The sequence below is a fragment of the Penaeus chinensis genome, chromosome 37 (genome assembly GCF_019202785.1).
Source record: "Penaeus chinensis breed Huanghai No. 1 chromosome 37, ASM1920278v2, whole genome shotgun sequence".
Classification (NCBI taxonomy): Eukaryota; Metazoa; Arthropoda; class Malacostraca; order Decapoda; family Penaeidae; genus Penaeus; species Penaeus chinensis.
In genome coordinates, this window is record NC_061855.1 from 23,484,811 (window position 1) to 23,502,310 (window position 17,500).

Genomic DNA, 17,500 nt, shown 5'->3' on the forward strand with positions numbered 1-17,500 from the left:
TATAGATCGTAGTGTATAAATCCCACAGGGTTAGGTTAGGTTGGTTTATTGGTTAGGACGCATTATACGATTACCACAGGGGATCTGGATTATATGAAATCCCGTAGATTTTTTGCTTTGGTTCCCGTAGAGTTTTTTCGAAAATTGGCGCGTCGGTCCGTAGACTTTCAAATGTGGCGGCAATGTCCGTAGAGTTTCATTTGCCGATTTTAAGCGTTTTTTGTGCTTGTTTTGCACATTTCTGTTCTCTATTTTGCTTATTTAAGCCTGTTTTAGACCGTAATTTCCCTGATCTACTTCATGCCCTCCCCTGCTATCGGGACTTATCAAATCACATCAAGATTGTCGGCTGGAGAATCCGACGGAGATTATCATCAGATTCGTTCTCATCACACGAGGACAAATCTGATGATATAAATATTGTAAGGGAAGACCCGATTGTCATATTCGGAAAATTAACCCTTTTTTGACACCAGATATCGATAAAATGCATCAATTTAAGATTAATGTTACTGAAAGCAATGCACAGAGATAGAGGGAAATGGACACTGCCATCGTATAGAGCATAAAGAGTAGAGTAGGAAGCAATACAGGTGTAACTGCAGTAGCCTCATATTTACAGGGAAATTATTAAAATACCTTCTGCATGGCACCGCTCAGTGACTAAGTCCACCCTCACACAGCCAGAGTTCTTAATGTCACCTTTTCTGTAAGTTCACACAAAGTGTTAATCAAAGGGGGTACAGGGCAGCTTACCCCCTTTTCTAGGGAGTAAATAGAATGTAAGAAAGGTTGGGTTTGGATTTTGGGTTCACATGTTATCCTGGGTTTGGAACTTCATCTCTGGAGGGTGCATCACTCTCAGTAACAAATACCCAATTTAAAACACTTCCCAATACGGTATCTCTGTAAACAAATGTTAAAGGAGAGAAGCTCATGCATAGACTCGTAATACTGCTTTTTTTTTTACTAGTTGAATGTTGATGTTTCCAATGCCACTTTCCGCTCTGTTTGGTTGGGAGGAGAGGGATGGGGAGGAAACCTGCTGTGTGGGTAAAGTCTGCGATGTCATACGCCAATTACCTTTGATGGCGTGACTCACAAACCAATCAAATTTAACCCATTCGCCCCATGTGGCATCTATTCTTGCCATGCTCTTAATGGACCCTAACATGTATGGCATCTAATCTTGCCATGGCTTCTACGAGCCCCATAACGTTTGGCATGTGTTTTTGCCATGATGACTGACTACAGACTGACTGTTTATTATATATATATATTTTTTTTTTACGTAATAGATGGCTCTGCTGCTAGTCTTACTTGGTTGGTTGATAATTATGTGACGTATGTAATTATGACGTGTAATCATGTGATTTGTTCACACTAGATTGCGTGATTATGATGTACCTTGACCTGACTGGCTGGAAACTAGTAATTGCTTTGATTGGTGGATCAGGTCGCATGGTGTGACCTGATTGGTTAGTATAAAACGTCAGTCTAAGGCTCATTCCAGCAGAACGATCACAGCCATAGAGGAAGTATCTCTTTATATAATTTGCACTCTTTGCAGTAACACTAATAGTAAATAACTTTGTGTTGTTTTCTATATATTTTAATGTTATTCAGTTTTCCATAACATAGCCAACACTGTAGGAGGGAGCCCTCATGGCAGAACACTAGCACTATTTCCATCAATTTTTGCATTTCCTCGTAAATATGAAGCTTTCTGTATGTATCACATACAAACAGAAAGACATTTCCCCTTATACGCATATATAGTAATAATATTTTTGTGATATTATGCTTTTGAAACTGAAAGTATCATATCAATTTCAAGTAAGGCTGGCTTACAAGAAAAATCTATCTTTTGGACAATATGTATTCATCAGTACAGGCTATATTCTACTGACACAAAAAAAGATTGCGGAAAGTGCCACTCACAACCTTAATCCACTTGGTGCTCCTGAGTTTCAGCTCTATCTTGCCGTGCATACAGAGGTGAAGACAGTGTTTGCTGGGGGTGTTAGGGAACAGAGCAGTATGCCCAGTCATGGCAATTTAGGTTGTTGAATAGATTTTGTGACATGGTGTTGGAGGCCTAGTCTCTGGCGAGTATGTCTGTACTATAAAGTTTTACTGAATTCACACTTTTCATTTTTGTTGTTCTTAATAGAAAATGATCCTACAGATTTGTGTGAGTTTTTGGCAGGTGGAAGATATTTGTTTAATGCATCTTCTGGAGTCACATTATTATATCTAAGGTTGCCAAAGGTGCCAGAAATCAATTACACTGAATTTTCTAAATTTGATACCTAGTTGTCTCTGTATTTTATAGTTCTAGAAGTAAGAGTATTGAATATAGAAAGTTTTCTGATCATTTCCCATTGATTTTCCATGTTTTTTTTGCATGCTAATTGGCTACTCTTATAAATTGAAAGAAAGTCCTATCATTGCCCTTTCTATTTGTTCTTTGGTTCATTCAGAATAGAGCATTCATTAGTGTAAGGCACAAAAAACAAAATTCCACTGCCACCTCCATGCAGCCAGTGTAACCATACACATTGGTTGTTATGGACTTTAGGATCATTTTTAGGATCAATTCCCTTGACTGCCATCAACCCTCCTTTATGCCCCACACCACTGTCCGACTCAGTCATCCTGTTATCTTTACTGCCTACCAAAACTATGGATGATTTGTTTTATTGTGTTATTATTATTATTATCATCATTATCATCATCATCATCATCATCATCATCATCATCATCATCATCATCATCATCATCATCATCATCATCATCATCATCATCATCTTCTTCATCTTCATCTTCATCTTCATCTTCATCATTATCTTCATCATTATCATTATTATTATTATTATTGTTAGTAGTATATTATTGTTAATATTATTATTATATTATTAGTGATTATTTGCCATCTCATTTCTATGTGGTATAAAACTTTCCCTGGACATTTATGAACTGATATGCATAAGTAATGCCATGGTAGAGTGTGTCACCAGAATCTAACTGTCTGCAACTTGCAGGTTCCAAATGCTGCCATTTACACCATCAACAAGGAGGATCACACCCTAGGCAACATGATTCGTATGCAGCTGCTGAAGGACCCTAATGTAATTTTTACTGGCTATAAGAACCCTCATCCTCTAGAGCATAAAGTGTTACTCAGAATACAGGTACTTGAAGTTGATTTTGGTTCATATTTCCTCATTTCTGCCTTATTTGGTGTTTTAGAGGTATGGTCTTACTGCTTGTGACTCCATTGGTTGTGTGTTGCAGATTTACCTGCAGTGTTTAAGGTTGACTGGCTTTTCCTGTTAGATTTGCAGGCTTCTCTTTGATATTTATATAATAATTATTTAATTAACTGGTAATTATTAATAACATATTTTTGGTCTGATTATTTATTTTGTATTTTATATTTGTTTTTTATTGATTATTATAGAAAGAATGATTGATAATGAATATTTACATAAGGCAAACATGTAAACATTTTGGGTTATAAATTCATTGGAAGTATTTGATTCTGATGAAGTTATCACACATTCTACTTTGTGAAATGATTCATTATCATTATTACGTTTTTTTTTCAAAACTGCACCCTCTTCACTATTAATTGCATATTTCTCCAGACTTCAGATGCCAGTTACACCCCACACGACGCCTTCATGAACGCCATCACAGACTTGATATCCGAACTCTCCCTTCTTGAGGAGAGATTCAGAGAAGCCATCCGAGAGAAGAAGGAAGGCTTTGACTAAGAGGGTCAAAATTCTGGCGATCGGCTCCACCAATCATTCTCTAACCATTTCATTAGATTATCACGACTTCATGTTTGTCTTCAAGTAATGGATCATGCATTGGTCACGCTTTCATGTAAATCACTAAATGATTTGTGTTTTGCTCTTTTAAAAAAATTTAAGTTGAGAGTCATTTTCAAGATTCTTATTTAAAAATGTTGTTGTTTGATAAAATTTGTCATTTTCAATGCCAGTAAGCAAATTTGGAATATGATTTTTTAAATGATACTTTATTAGCTTTCATATTAAACCACACTGGCATAATCTCCCCCGTGATATTTGAAGGAATATCCATCGAGAACACTAAGATGCTAAGTGTTAAAATATATGTTGACAAAAAAACATATTCTTAATAAATTTTGAAAACTTCAATCTAAAATAAACCATTTTATTTATCCATTGACATTGGGTACATGTACTGTCCACTTCAGTTTTGTTTTGTGAATTTTGCTTAGTAGGCCTAACTGATATTGCCTGAATTTATTCTATTCAACTAATAATGTTACTGTAGTCATTATTATCATTGACTTTGATTATTCAAATGTTATTAGTAACACTAATAGCTATAATCATGAAGGATTTTAAATTGACTCCATCATGTCTTAAGCCTTTGTGGAATTATCTATGTTTACACAAAAGTGATAAATCTTTGAAGTACTCTGTTTAGCCCAGCCAGACACAATTGGTTTTTTGTAATCCCCTCTGTTGCCCTTACTCAGATAACATTCTCCTCTTCCTACAATGCCTCCAAAGACAAATAGGCAAAGTTTCGATCTGCAGCTGCCCTGATCGTTCCGCCTTGTCACAGCTATATCCAAATCCCTCCCTCCATCTTCCCGACAAACTACCCTGTCTATGAAGACTTACTTGCCTGCCTTGTGGACTATGACGCAGTATCAGTACAATGCTACATCATTCTCCCTAGAGGCTGCCATAAGTCCTCCAACAATATTGCCAATATTACATTCTATAGACATGACCTTCCCCTTCATGTTAATATTGGCTGAGAATCCCTCCCTATCCTCTGACCATATCAAAGTCCACCCTGTTAGTGTCATAATTGAGGCATCTAGTCCCTTAGATCCAGGTGACGTAACCATCACGTCATGAAACAATTTGGGTCGAAGGGCAAGTGACGTGAACATGCTGTCACAGGAAAATCTGGCTGTAGGCCATATGATTGCAAACCTGTCATTTAGAACTTTTCAGCTGAAGTCCAGGATGATGGAAAAGACTCACCGTGAGTGCACAAACCTATTGAAAAGTTTATTTTACTCATTTGGCGATTTTCAATTATTCCCATTGATGTACGAGTGCGGAATGTAATGTCCGTGAGTGGTGACTGGGAGAGCATCAGCTCCATGGAGGATGCAATTTTCATGCTCAGCATCGTATTCCTGGTGCCAAGTTTTTACAGAAATTGGAATATTACTTTTTTTAATGACACAGTGTCATAGTGTTACATAGTTTTATTTTTCTTGCATTGAGTTGTAACTACGTAGAGATGATATGGAGTTTGTGCAAAGAAAAAAACAATTACCATCTGGATAATGCAAATCAAATAGCAAGTATGAACATTGGAAAATGGCCAAAAAGCTAAAAATGCTTATACATAAAAAGAGTAAATAATTTTGCAAATAGGAGGCCTAGAGTTGCGTTCACATGCCCCCTACCTACAAGCAGCCACCTGGCAGAGCGGCTGCTCACATCAGCCTAATGTCCAGATTTTTGGTAATTTGATTGCCATGACACAACTGGATTCAGTTGGCTAGGTCACCCTGCCAAACACTGCCACCCCACAACTGATGCCCTCTATGTGCCCAACCTGGTCATGATTGATCAAACATGCACATGTGCCAGTTGTAGTGGCTCCCATAATGTCTTTCATATGGGCTGCCCTATCTACAAGTTTGAGTGTGAGGTGGCAACTCTCAGATTCAAACTTGGCCTCACTTTACACAGGGTCAGACATGTTAACGAGGTTTTTCTCTTACTCCCTACTCCATTGCTGCCCTTCACTCTGCCTCTTCTCCTTCCTTCCAAGATGTTTCTACATCACCCCCTGTATCTATTTCTCTATCTTACATATCCACTTCTACCATCTTCCTCTGCCAATCAGATTCTTTTGCAATTCTAAATCCAGACACCCCAATCTCTACCACTTCCCCAACACCTACCCCTCTCCCACCTTGCTCTACCTGTAGCAGACAATCTAAACATTCCACCCCATCTCCAGCAACCTACCTCTTGGTCTACCCCTCAAATACCTATCTCTTTTTCACCCCTTCTTAAGAAAACCTTCATTTCTCTTGACCCAAAATAACATGCCTACATCTCACCCATCTCCCAGTCTATTTACTCCCATTCCCTGTAATCTCATCCATCTCCCAGTCTATTTACTCCCCTTCCCTGTACACTCATCCATCTCCCAGTCTATTTACTCGCATTCCCTGTACACTAAGTAATTGCCAACATCCATCCTCCTCCTATTCATGTTCCCCCTACACTCCTTTCTCCCACTCCCTCCCAACACATATTCCCCCTGCTTCATCTGCATGATCCCCAATTCCTTCTGCTTTATCCCTTCTGTTTCCTGGATATACATGTGACACTGTTACAACAACCCCCTTCCCAGGATTTTCTTCCACCTGACACTTCTCCAGAAACTTATCTAATTGGCCTTAAGCCCCCTTTAGCCCATTTTCACTTATCCTCTCTACCCTGACACCTTCTTTGCCCCTTTGCTTTACTATCCCGAACTGCTTTACGACTTTTGACATGCAGCACACTTAATTTACCCTTTTAACTAATACACCTTACTATAGTGCTATATGCTCTTTGATGTCTAGCATATTTATTTTGCTTTGTAACCAGTATCAGAATTTAGACTGGAAAAAAAAAGGACTGGGGGAGAGAGGGAGTTGAGGTAGGATGGTAAGGGTAGAGGGAAGAGATACTGGAGTGATGCTGAAACATCTTGGGAAGATGGAAGAGGAGTGGATCAAAGGACATCCTTGAATTAGGTAGATAGAGGTAAATCTCATCAGAGACACTCGAATCTGAGAACCAATACCTTCGTTTCAAGCATGTAGGCAGGGCAGCTCCTATAAAACACATTATGGGAACCACCACAATTGCCACACCTGCGTGATTGTGGAGAGCAATTTGTACAGTCATGACCAGGTTGGGCACATAGAGGGCAGTAGGCTGTGGAGCCATTGACTGGAAAGGTGGTGCAATGGTTAGACATGGCAGGACACTTAGCCAATATAAACTCCTTTAGGGAGGTCATAGCTAACCTAGGCAATATTAGTGTAGGATTTACGGTGGCCTCTGGGAGGAATAGTGAGGCAGCAAACAGGTCGTTTTGAGTGTCTGTCCATTCCTTGTCATACACTGGGCAATCAACCAGGGAGGTGGAAACAGTTGCGGTACAAGTATTAAGGGAGGATTGAGGCTGGGCAGGAATAAGTTTGCTAGTTAGGTCAGTCAGGGTAGATAATGCATGTGCTAGGGACTTTAATGTAACCATTACAAAGCATGAATGATCGGAACAGTTACGGAAGGAAATTTTCCCTACTTGTTTTTTAAAAATATTGTTGGAAAAGGAGTGCATTATCAGAGTACGGACCTGTAGGGAGAATCACAAAGAATCATTTCCATATGACAGCTAAAAAGAGTAATCAACAGGTTTATAGAGGTGGTGGAAGAGGGAGTGGTGTGTAGTGTTACTGTGGGGAGGAGGACAATAAGGATGAAGAGTAGTAACAAGAGAAGAGGTAGAAAATTAAATCTGTGGAGGAAGAGATGGAGTGGAGCATGTTGGGAGAGAGGAAGGTATGTATTCTGAATGTTGAGTAATTACCTGGGTGAATGATTCGGAATGGATAGAGTTGACAGCAAGCATCGAAGAGGGGGTAGTAGTAGCAGTGGTCGGAACCATGATCAAAGGAGTTGCAGGGGTCAGGGACATCAAATTTAGATAAGCTAGTTGAATGGGCAAGCCTTAGTGCACTTAATAAGGGTACAAACATTTTATTATTGGCCATGGTGAGCCTGAAATATGTGGGAAAGATTAACCAAGGGAATACTGTGCCCATAGCTCCTGGAAGTCATTTAGTACAGTAGATACAGCTCTTGCACCTTAGGAAGCAGACAGAAGGGATTGAAGAAGAGAAGGAAGTGGTTATTGGTTAATGGTTACAAAGCAAAATAAAAGTGATAGACTTTAAAAGTCACTTAGCACCATAGAACTTTCAAAGAGAGGTGTTAATTGATGTTTAGATGTGCTACACATTAAAAGTCTTACAGCAGTTCAGGATAGTATGGCAATGAAACATAAAGAGGGATAAGGATAGCTTAGCTAGGGATTAACAAGGTGATTAGATTAAAAGGAAAAAGTGGGGGATTTTGAGTAGAAGGATGGATGTCAGTAGTCACTTTTGAGTGTAGAAGGAATGGATGCTTGGAGAAGAGTGGATGAGGTGTAGACATGGTATCTTGGATCATGATGGGGGGGAGGGGGGGGGTTGATATGGTTGGACAGGGATGGACTTTCCACCAGTATTAACATCATGGGGGGAGATCATATCTATAGAATGTAATTTAGCGATATTGGTGGGGGTCTTACGGCAGCCTTAAGAGGGAATGGCTGTAATATTTTACTGCTACTCTATAATAGTCAATAAGGCAGGTGAGTAAGTCTTCTCCACAGTCTGACCAATCCTTGCAGTTTGTTGGGTAGATGGAGACAGTTTAGTTCAAGTATTGAGGGAGGATGAGATTGGACTGCACTAAGGTGAGAGTAGATATTGAGGATAGGGTAGTAGTATTGTGGTCCAATTAGAGCCTGGGGTCAGATAGCTGGGGGAATTAAAATCAATGGGGCTTGTTGATAAAGTGGCAAACCTTATTTTCCATAGCAAAGGTACAGAATCTTTCTTACTTGCCATGATAAGCCTAGAGAATGTTGGGGAGAGAAACGGTTCACTCCTCTGGGTCCCCTTGAGGAGTAAGGCTGGACAAATAAACAGGAATACTATGCCCATGGCTTCCCTAGGCCATTCATGACTGGCACAAAGTTAGCCTTTCATCCTTTCAACATGGCTACCATGCCTTAGGAAGTGGATACTAGAAGAGAAGGAAAAAGAAAAGGGGATAAAGAGAAGGTTGGGGTTATTATTTATTGAAAATTTTCTGCCGTGTTGTCTAAGGTTAGTACACTGATAGGGTGGGGTTTGTGGGCAAAGCCCCCAAGTATAGCATTATCATAAAGTACTGTGACAAGAAAGGTAAAAATGAGGTAACAATTAGGATAAGTAGACGGAAGAGGGGGATCAAGAAGAGAAGGAAAAGGAGAGGAGAAGAAAAGACCATGTAAAATTAGTTGAGACAAGGGCTGAGGACCAAAATAAGGGTGATCCCCTATATTGGGCCTCAGTCCCCGTCTCATATGCACCTCCCTCCATGATAACAACAGGCATAGGAAGGAGGGGGGCAAAAAATTCTCTAGATGTTGTCTGTATGTACTGTACTGTATGGGTATATGCATGAATATACTTTTAATTTTTTTTTCTCATTCTCTTTTCTTTTCTTTTTCTTTGTCATTGCTCTCAGAAATGCATGTGGTAAATGTATCAGGTTTCCAAATTTTTCCTCACAATATTTGTGAGGAAAAGAAGAAACAATTTTAATTTACTTTATATTTGAAAGGGTATTGGATTTTTTTTTAAATCAATTAAATAAATTTATGTTAAAATATGAGTAAATAAATTCTCAAAATACATCATATTTCTTATCTTCTGTATGGCATTCCATATCTAGGATACTTGAATCACTGACCAGACCAGAGGAAAACAACAATATAAAAAGTCATTGATAAATTTATTTCCCCAAATTATCAATATGACATGATGCCAGAGGGCTCATTTTACATCACCAGAGAACATGGAATGGCTTAGTGGACCTGGCCTACTGTCTAGCAATGGAGTGGGGAAGGGTGCCACACACCCCAAGACAATACCCATTGGAAAGGAGACAAACATTCATCTCAATGAGCGATGCAGACCCTGCCAACTTCTGGTATTTGGTTGTGAAGACTTGTGGTCTTGGCTGACAGGGGAACTACAAACATGTCACCAAAATAGTTTAAGGTTGCTGTTCCCATCTGTTGCCCAAGTTGGTTTGCAGTGACTTTAATTTATAATCTCTATCTTGAGATCAAGAAGATCTATTCCACAGGAGTGCAGACATGTACCATGTGCCACATAAAAGCAATTTACATTCTTAATTCATTCAATTTTGATGACCACTTCACACACCAAAGAAAAAAAAAAGTCACAGGGGTTAAATCCAGCCTCATCTCACAAGTGCAGCAGTTAAGTGGAAGGGTATTTTGGGGGTTAATTTCACTCAGCATATAAAATTCCTTTTGAAAGAATGTAAAATCTGTCATATATTTCTTCCTTCCCACTGCCCCATCACTTTTTGTCTGGGTGCTATTAAGACATTCCCTGACACTTTTTCTGAAAGCAGCCCTGGAAGTTTTATATACATAATAATTTTTTCTTATAACTCAATCATTATATCAAACAATATATAGATACATCATTCCTAAATGACATAAAATATACAAACACTAAATAAATTTAATACAACAGGACACATTCCACAAAATATATACCTCTTGGGCCTATGGGTCCTACTGTGTAACAATGAAATAAAATGACAGAGCCTAGGATCGTAAATGTTGTCCCAGGCTCTTCACAGGCCAGTTTTACCTTTTGACATTTGTAGGAAACTGTCAAAACTTGCATTTGGCGCCTTGGGCATAAATTTGCCATAACAAAACAAATTCATACTCCATCACCAATTTAAATAACAGAACATAAAAATTTGGTACTGATTCAAATCACCTACGAAATACAAAGGAGAAAAAATAAATGATGTGGATGGACTCTTGGTTTTTTTTACACACAATAGCTGGGCTCACGGCAAGGTTCTCCAAGCCCTCTCACTGTGCATCACTTATAACAAGTATTTACAACAATTATGGAACACCTACTCATCATTATCAGCAGCTTGCTCTTCCTGATATGGTTATTTACATAATCCTGACTTACACAAAATAAAAGTAACTTTAAATCAAACAAAAATTAGGTTCCATGGATATAATTATTTTTTTGTCAAATAAAAGAAAAAGAAAACAAAAAAAAGACTTTCTTCCTCCCAGTTCAACGATCTATTAAGTCCACTTTTTGATATATTTTCTTTTTTTTTTTTACTTTTCTTTATTTAATATATATACTTTTGAAGAACAATTCATCTTCTACCCCACCTCAGCTGTGATAGTGGGGTGGTATCTGGCACACAATGGAGCACTTGATAGATTCTTTCCTAATAAAAGGGGTAGATCATATGCAGCCAGTACTTCAAATCTCACTGGTTAATAGTATTTGGCATAGACTAAAAAGCGTAAGAAAAAGGAAATACATACTATACATATTTCACAATGTCCTAACAGCCATTTGGGCTTTTAAGTACAATCCTAAACTTTAAAAATGGCAATCAGTCTTTACCCAATAAAAAAAAATATATCTTATTCAAAGATGCGAAAAAGCATTTTACACTGTAAGGCAAATAATCATAATCATCAATAGGGTACCTATTTAACACATGTGTTTTAATGTTACAAAAAGAATTCCCAATACATGCAACAGATCACTTAAGTACAAAGGGAAGTACAAGTGTGACAGCTAAAGATTGTAACACAGGTGTTGTGGTTTTCAATGTGTACAGTACTGCAACAGACACTCCATCTTGTAAGTTACTAATATGATGACAAAGTCAAATTCCAGTTTTGCTGAAGTAATATATCCTTTACTGGAAACAAATCCATGTATAAAGCAACTTACAAACCATCATCTTAGTCAAACATTTCATCATGAACACTGTGATCATAAAATATGATCAGTTGAGGTCTGTATTCTGGAGTTATGTTACTTGACCTTATCAAGGGATCAGATGGAATACAGCTGTTAGTAAACTATGTACCTTACATAATGTGAATCATATGTGGATAATCATTAGATGCACTAAAATTACACATCAAAAAGCATCAATTATATAAATATTTATTGCAATGCAAAAAGAAAAATAGACTGTCCATAATAGCTTTAAATATAACCCATGTTATATTGTCCAAATATAATCACTGGTTCATAATGTATGTTACCTAATTTTCCACACAATTAGTTAAGCAAAACATCAATGAACATCAGCATTGTTTTGAGGAGTTGGACATTAGATAATTGTGAATCTTACTTTGCATTGTGTTATAATAAATAGAATACATCAAATCAGACTTAATCCTCAAATTAAGGAGCATCCACCTCCTATTTCAAAAACAAAACTATCTGAAAACTCATTGTGTCAGAGTCAACTAACTGCATTATAATCATCTGACTTACTGTTGTCTGTCATGAATTAATGTTGGCCATTCAATCTTTCTATCACATATATCACCCCCTCTATTGTCAACATTAGCACAACCATTGCTCACAAGAGTCAGCATATCACACACCGTCCAATAAGAGATATAATGCTCAACAGCAAAAACCTCACACTACAATACAGGGAGATTCCTGTCACCTCATCATTAGTAATACACAATGCAGGTGTGACAATGCACTTGTTAAGTCATGGATTGGGAAGGACGGGGCACATGCCATACTAGAGAAGGATGTGGAAGAGAAACCAGGCTTGAAACCAAACACAAAATACCAAGAAAGTTCTAATGAAACTATCTGGTATACTGCTGTTTGTGTAAGAAATTCCATCAATGAATAAGAGCCAATGAGCCAAGACATGAATAGCATGTACATGAAACAAATGGTAAATGAAGATACAAGGAAGAACACAAGAGCACACATGATGAGTACGAATAGTGTTGAAAACCAGGTGAAAGGAAGACCATGTTGTCTGGTAAAACAAGTAGTAGCTCTAGAGAACAGAGTGCATTTGTCCTGCCAATTGAAGACCACAACCATCTTGAGAAGATATACAATGGCATAAAAGGGGAAAGGGACTATCTCTTTGAGTACAACTTTCTTAGTGGTGGTGTGTGTTGTGTGTGAGAGAGACCACATACCAAAATTCAAAATGATCTTATGATAGAAACAGACAAAAGATGAGAGATGAGGTGATGGCAGCATTAAATCACCAAGATAGGAAAAAAAATGGAAAAGAAAGAGAAAACATGATCTTCTTGCCTTGGTAAAAATCTTTAAGTAATCACTGAAAGAACTAATCTCAGGCAAATAAATTTTCAGTAAGATCCTCTCAGAGAGAGAGAGAGAATACAAGGTTGTTGTCTTGGACATGCAGAAATCATTGTTCTTGACATGAAAGTGATACAATGAGAGGGAGCCGATGGAGATGCAAGTTCCGTGGACAGGGTGAAGGGTGCCCAGGTGGTGTCACTGCCAAAGAGCCGCGGGGAAGTTGCTGATCTCACCCTGATCCTGGACGAGTGACCCGTTGGCTGACCATGACAGCTTTATCCTCATCCTCAATGCCACCTGTGTCAAAAAAGTATTTCATTTTGTATGAAGTGCATACTAAATTTACACAGACAAAAATATCTGATTTTTTAAACAAAATAACAGAATAATAAAATTACAATAAAAAATAAAAACAAACTAACATTTACTTTGCCAAATATGAATATTATATCTACTGTTTTAAAGAATAAAGATGACAAAATCAAACATGGCAAATCCCGTGAGACACAAACAAACAAGAGTAAATAGGGTTGGGAGCAGAGTCCTTATGTCCTCACTCTCTATTTACCTTGTTCGGGTTGTTGACCTTGATGATTTGGTTCAGGGTAGATGTTGGAGCCATGCTAGTGCTGCTCGGGTTTAGCATCTGCAGCTGTAACGACTGTGAAGAGGAATACCACAGGTAATGAACACATTACATATTACATGGAGGAGGACTGTCCATAATAGACATGCTCAGGATGCCTTTCCTGCCTTTCGTGACTATTGGCACAGGGTGTATTAACCCAATGGTGCCGGGTATAGCAAATTAAAAAAAACTCTACGCTCTGGCGAACGGCGGCAGCGCGCCGACTCTGAGCGCGTGATATCGGTCCATCAAGCCGAATCATTGCCTCGGGGCGTTTTGGCGCGGCGCCGCTGCGGACAGCCGCACGCCTCACATCGTGCGTATTGTTATGACGGCGATAGCCGTGACCCGTCGCCATTGGGTTAAAGAAAATTGAATAGTACAAAAATATTTTTAAATAGACAGAAATAACAAAGTTACTCATTGTTACTATCTATCCACATAAACCAATCTATTAGCATCTTCACAGAGAATATCAAATGACAAATATAGACATTGGAAAATAGCAAAAAAGCAAAGAATGCTTATGCTGAAAAAGAGATAACATTGCAAAGGGGAGCCAAAAGGTTAAAAGGAAAACCCTAGCAAAAGAAACATTTTGAGTCAGTATTTGTTTATATTCCATTTCCACTACAACAGGATGACATACCTACAGAACTCAGAAGTATAATCAAATACAAAGAAAAGAACAAACCTTTGGCACAGCAGCCTGGAAGAGAAAATCTGTGACATTGGCTCCCGTGTTGTTTGTGGCTTGCATGTTGATAGTTGTGACAGTCTCCTGCACCTCAAACGTCATGTCCAACTTGATTCCATTTTTGTTATAAGCATTGATGCCTGGTATACCTGCAATGGGACAAGGATAATTATTGTTGGTAGAAAGCACTGTTCTGAAAGCATCAGAACATATTACACAACTTCATCAATCTAACTATATTTTGGGTAGGCCACCAGCTGTCTGTAATTATCATACATTTATTTTTAGAGAGTAAAAATTATAAACTTTCATTAATTTGGCACTGATACAATCCTCTTTCAACTTTAAGTTCAATGACACTATATAACTTAAAACATACTACTAGTCTTCTGGACTGCAGGTGTTGTGAGCGTGTTGGAGGCTGTTGTTGCTGCCGGGTTGAGAGAGGTGATGATAGGGGTGGAATTGTTGAGCAGACCGTCCAACAAGTATGCCGAGTTGTTGGAATTGGTGGATTGGCCCGATGACATAGTGTCGTTCATATTGGCTGGCACAGGTGCAGCAGGTGTTGAATCCAATCCACCTGTCAATATTAGTCAAGTGTCAGACATGTTTAGGTACACATTCTATGTATCTTACAGAAAAAATAGTTAATATTTAGCTAGGTCTTGAGGGAGAACATACTGCAAATAAAGTGACTAATCTAATCTTTGATTAAACACAAAAGTGATGAGAAGGAAGTAAAGAAAATGAAGGGAGGGAGAGGGAGAGGGAGAGGGAGAGGGAGAGGGAGAGGGAGAGGGAGAGGGAGAGGGAGAGGGAGAGGGAGAGGGAGAGGGAGAGGGAGAGGGAGAGGGAGAGGGAGAGGGAGAGGGAGAGGGAGAGGGAGAGGGAGAGGGAGAGGGAGAGGATGGGGAAGGAGAAGGGGAAAGGGTGCATTAAATTATAAGAATGGCTCACCTAACAGATCTAATATATCAGAGTTGACAGCTGGTGCTGGTGCAGGTGCAGTGACAGGCGCTGGAGTTGTGGATGGCTGAACAGCATTGCTTTCACCAGGATCCATTCCTCCAAGCAGGTCCAACAAGGCATTCTGATCAAATTAAAAAAAGGGAAGAGGCATATTAATTGAAAATACAACTCATGGCTGATATAATAATGTGAAGATAAGATGAAAAGCCATCATAATAATACACCAAATAGATATCACAATAACTGCCATTAATATGTAGAGGTAAAATTAACAATAATTATATATATATATATATATATATATATATATATATATATATATATATATATATATATATACACACAAAGTACTATTGTAAAAATCAGGCAATATAAATCTATAAGGCTTAACTTTAGGACTACTAATGCCATACATATGCAACAGCTGTCACCACAGTACTTAAATGGTCAATTTTTTAATGTAGTATCACCTATTTCTATTGTTCAGAATCTGCCGTTCCAGGATTTTTGGGGGATGAGAATAAATATCTATTCTTTAGAGCATCTTAAAAGAGTTTAGCAAAATATAAAATAAACAAATTGGCTGGCGGTGGCATCTGATCAAGATTCACTGTGGCTGGGTTGAAATACCAGCAAGTTACTTTTTCTTCAAGATTCAGAGAGAAAAGCTTCGACCTATTCTCACATTTTTCTCTCTTCCATTATTCAATGTTCATTAAAAAATATAAATCAATAAATAAAAATATAAAATAAATCAAATTCTTACAGATTCATAATTTTCATTAGCATTGTTATTGGGTGCTGTGAAGTCATTCAATAGTGCCTGGTTGTCTGGACTCGCATCCACACCATTGGTCAAGGTAAGCTTGTCATTCTCCTGTAATCGGTTATTTTCAAATGGAGGCATTCGTTCTAAGAGGGGTCCTCGCATGTGACTGTAAGGAAAAGGGCATCAGTATTTCACTATATTGGAGTTAAAGACTTGAGATAAGTCATAGTATATTTTCTTCTAACCTTACTTACAATATATAATCTAAAAAATAAATAATAATAATTCAATATATATATATTTTTCCTTTCTTTTTTTTTAACACAAAATGGGAAAAACTTACCTATGTCTGGTAAACAGCTGGTTATACTCAATACCCCTCTGCTGTAGTTCTATGTTGAGATGTGAACCAAATGCACTAACTACTTGCTGTATTGATCTGTTGAGGCAAGAATAATCGTCTTAACCCTGGCAGGGAACATGTAATGTCTATTGTCATTTTGTTTGGTAAAAATGTCTTTACAAATAGAAAGCTCCACAAATACTCATCCACCAAGGAGTCAACTAATAAACCTTGGTGACCTTACCTGGTTTCCCTTTCTCCTTTTTTTAATGTTATCAATACTGATACTCAATCTTTATTACTAACATTGCAATTATCATAATGTTATTCACAATACTAATAATAATATAGAACAAACATTAACATTTTCCAAAAATTAAGGAAAAGGGTAAACATGTGAGGTAGGTGGGACTAGTATTGACACCTTGATTACTATATACTTGTGGAGCCATCTATGTGTATATCACATACGTACATGCCATGTCGCCATGGCATGTACGTATATGCCATGGCATGCCTAGACTATATTACTGGGGCATGTACAGTCATGCTGCACACACTATGGTGCCAACACAATCCCCCAACAGCGGGCTTTTGCATTGGGAAACCACCCGGCAGCATTGGGTTAATAAACTGAAATCACAATGGTTATGGCAATCCAATGTTCTTACCCTACTTCATGGCTGAGCCTGGCAGAGAGTTTCATGAGAGAGGTCAGTGCATACTCCTTGGTGGGGATGCTGCACTGGGAAGACCACAGGATCCTCTGATAAACCTCTATAAGTTCAGACTCCACCACAGTCACATCTGCTTGACCTGAAATAAATCAATTATTTTTACTGTCTTGGCTAAATAAGCTCTATTTCACTCGGCAAAAGATGCTTGAAAAGTAAATAGCCAGAAAATAAGCACAAACTTCAATGAACGAGATACCGATCTTCTTACAGTAATCCCCCCCAACTAAGATGATGCAAGGAAATGGCATTACACTA

General features: G+C 38.2%; 2 protein-coding genes across 5 annotated transcripts in view; one reads left to right on the plus strand and one right to left on the minus strand.

Annotated features, from left to right (window-relative positions):
- The window catches only part of LOC125045609 (DNA-directed RNA polymerase II subunit RPB11-like), a 5,663-nt gene extending 1,473 nt beyond the window's left edge, over positions 1-4,190 (plus strand). The window contains exons 2-3 of the mRNA XM_047642983.1: positions 3,045-3,194; positions 3,651-4,190. Of these exons, the coding sequence (XP_047498939.1) occupies positions 3,045-3,194; positions 3,651-3,779 (279 nt within the window). The 3' untranslated portion in view covers positions 3,780-4,190. The remainder of the gene's footprint in view (positions 1-3,044; positions 3,195-3,650) is intronic.
- A 5,492-nt stretch (positions 4,191-9,682) lies between these two features.
- The window catches only part of LOC125045608 (AP-1 complex subunit gamma-1-like), a 48,000-nt gene continuing 40,182 nt past the window's right edge, over positions 9,683-17,500 (minus strand). For all 4 annotated transcript variants that reach the window (XM_047642981.1, XM_047642979.1, XM_047642980.1 and 1 more), the window contains 8 exons: positions 17,180-17,324; positions 16,509-16,604; positions 16,163-16,331; positions 15,385-15,517; positions 14,804-15,007; positions 14,422-14,573; positions 13,668-13,760; positions 9,683-13,396 (listed from right to left, as the gene is read on the minus strand). In XM_047642981.1, the coding sequence (XP_047498937.1) occupies positions 13,295-13,396; positions 13,668-13,760; positions 14,422-14,573; positions 14,804-15,007; positions 15,385-15,517; positions 16,163-16,331; positions 16,509-16,604; positions 17,180-17,324 (1,094 nt within the window). In that variant the 3' untranslated portion in view covers positions 9,683-13,294. The remainder of the gene's footprint in view (positions 13,397-13,667; positions 13,761-14,421; positions 14,574-14,803; positions 15,008-15,384; positions 15,518-16,162; positions 16,332-16,508; positions 16,605-17,179; positions 17,325-17,500) is intronic.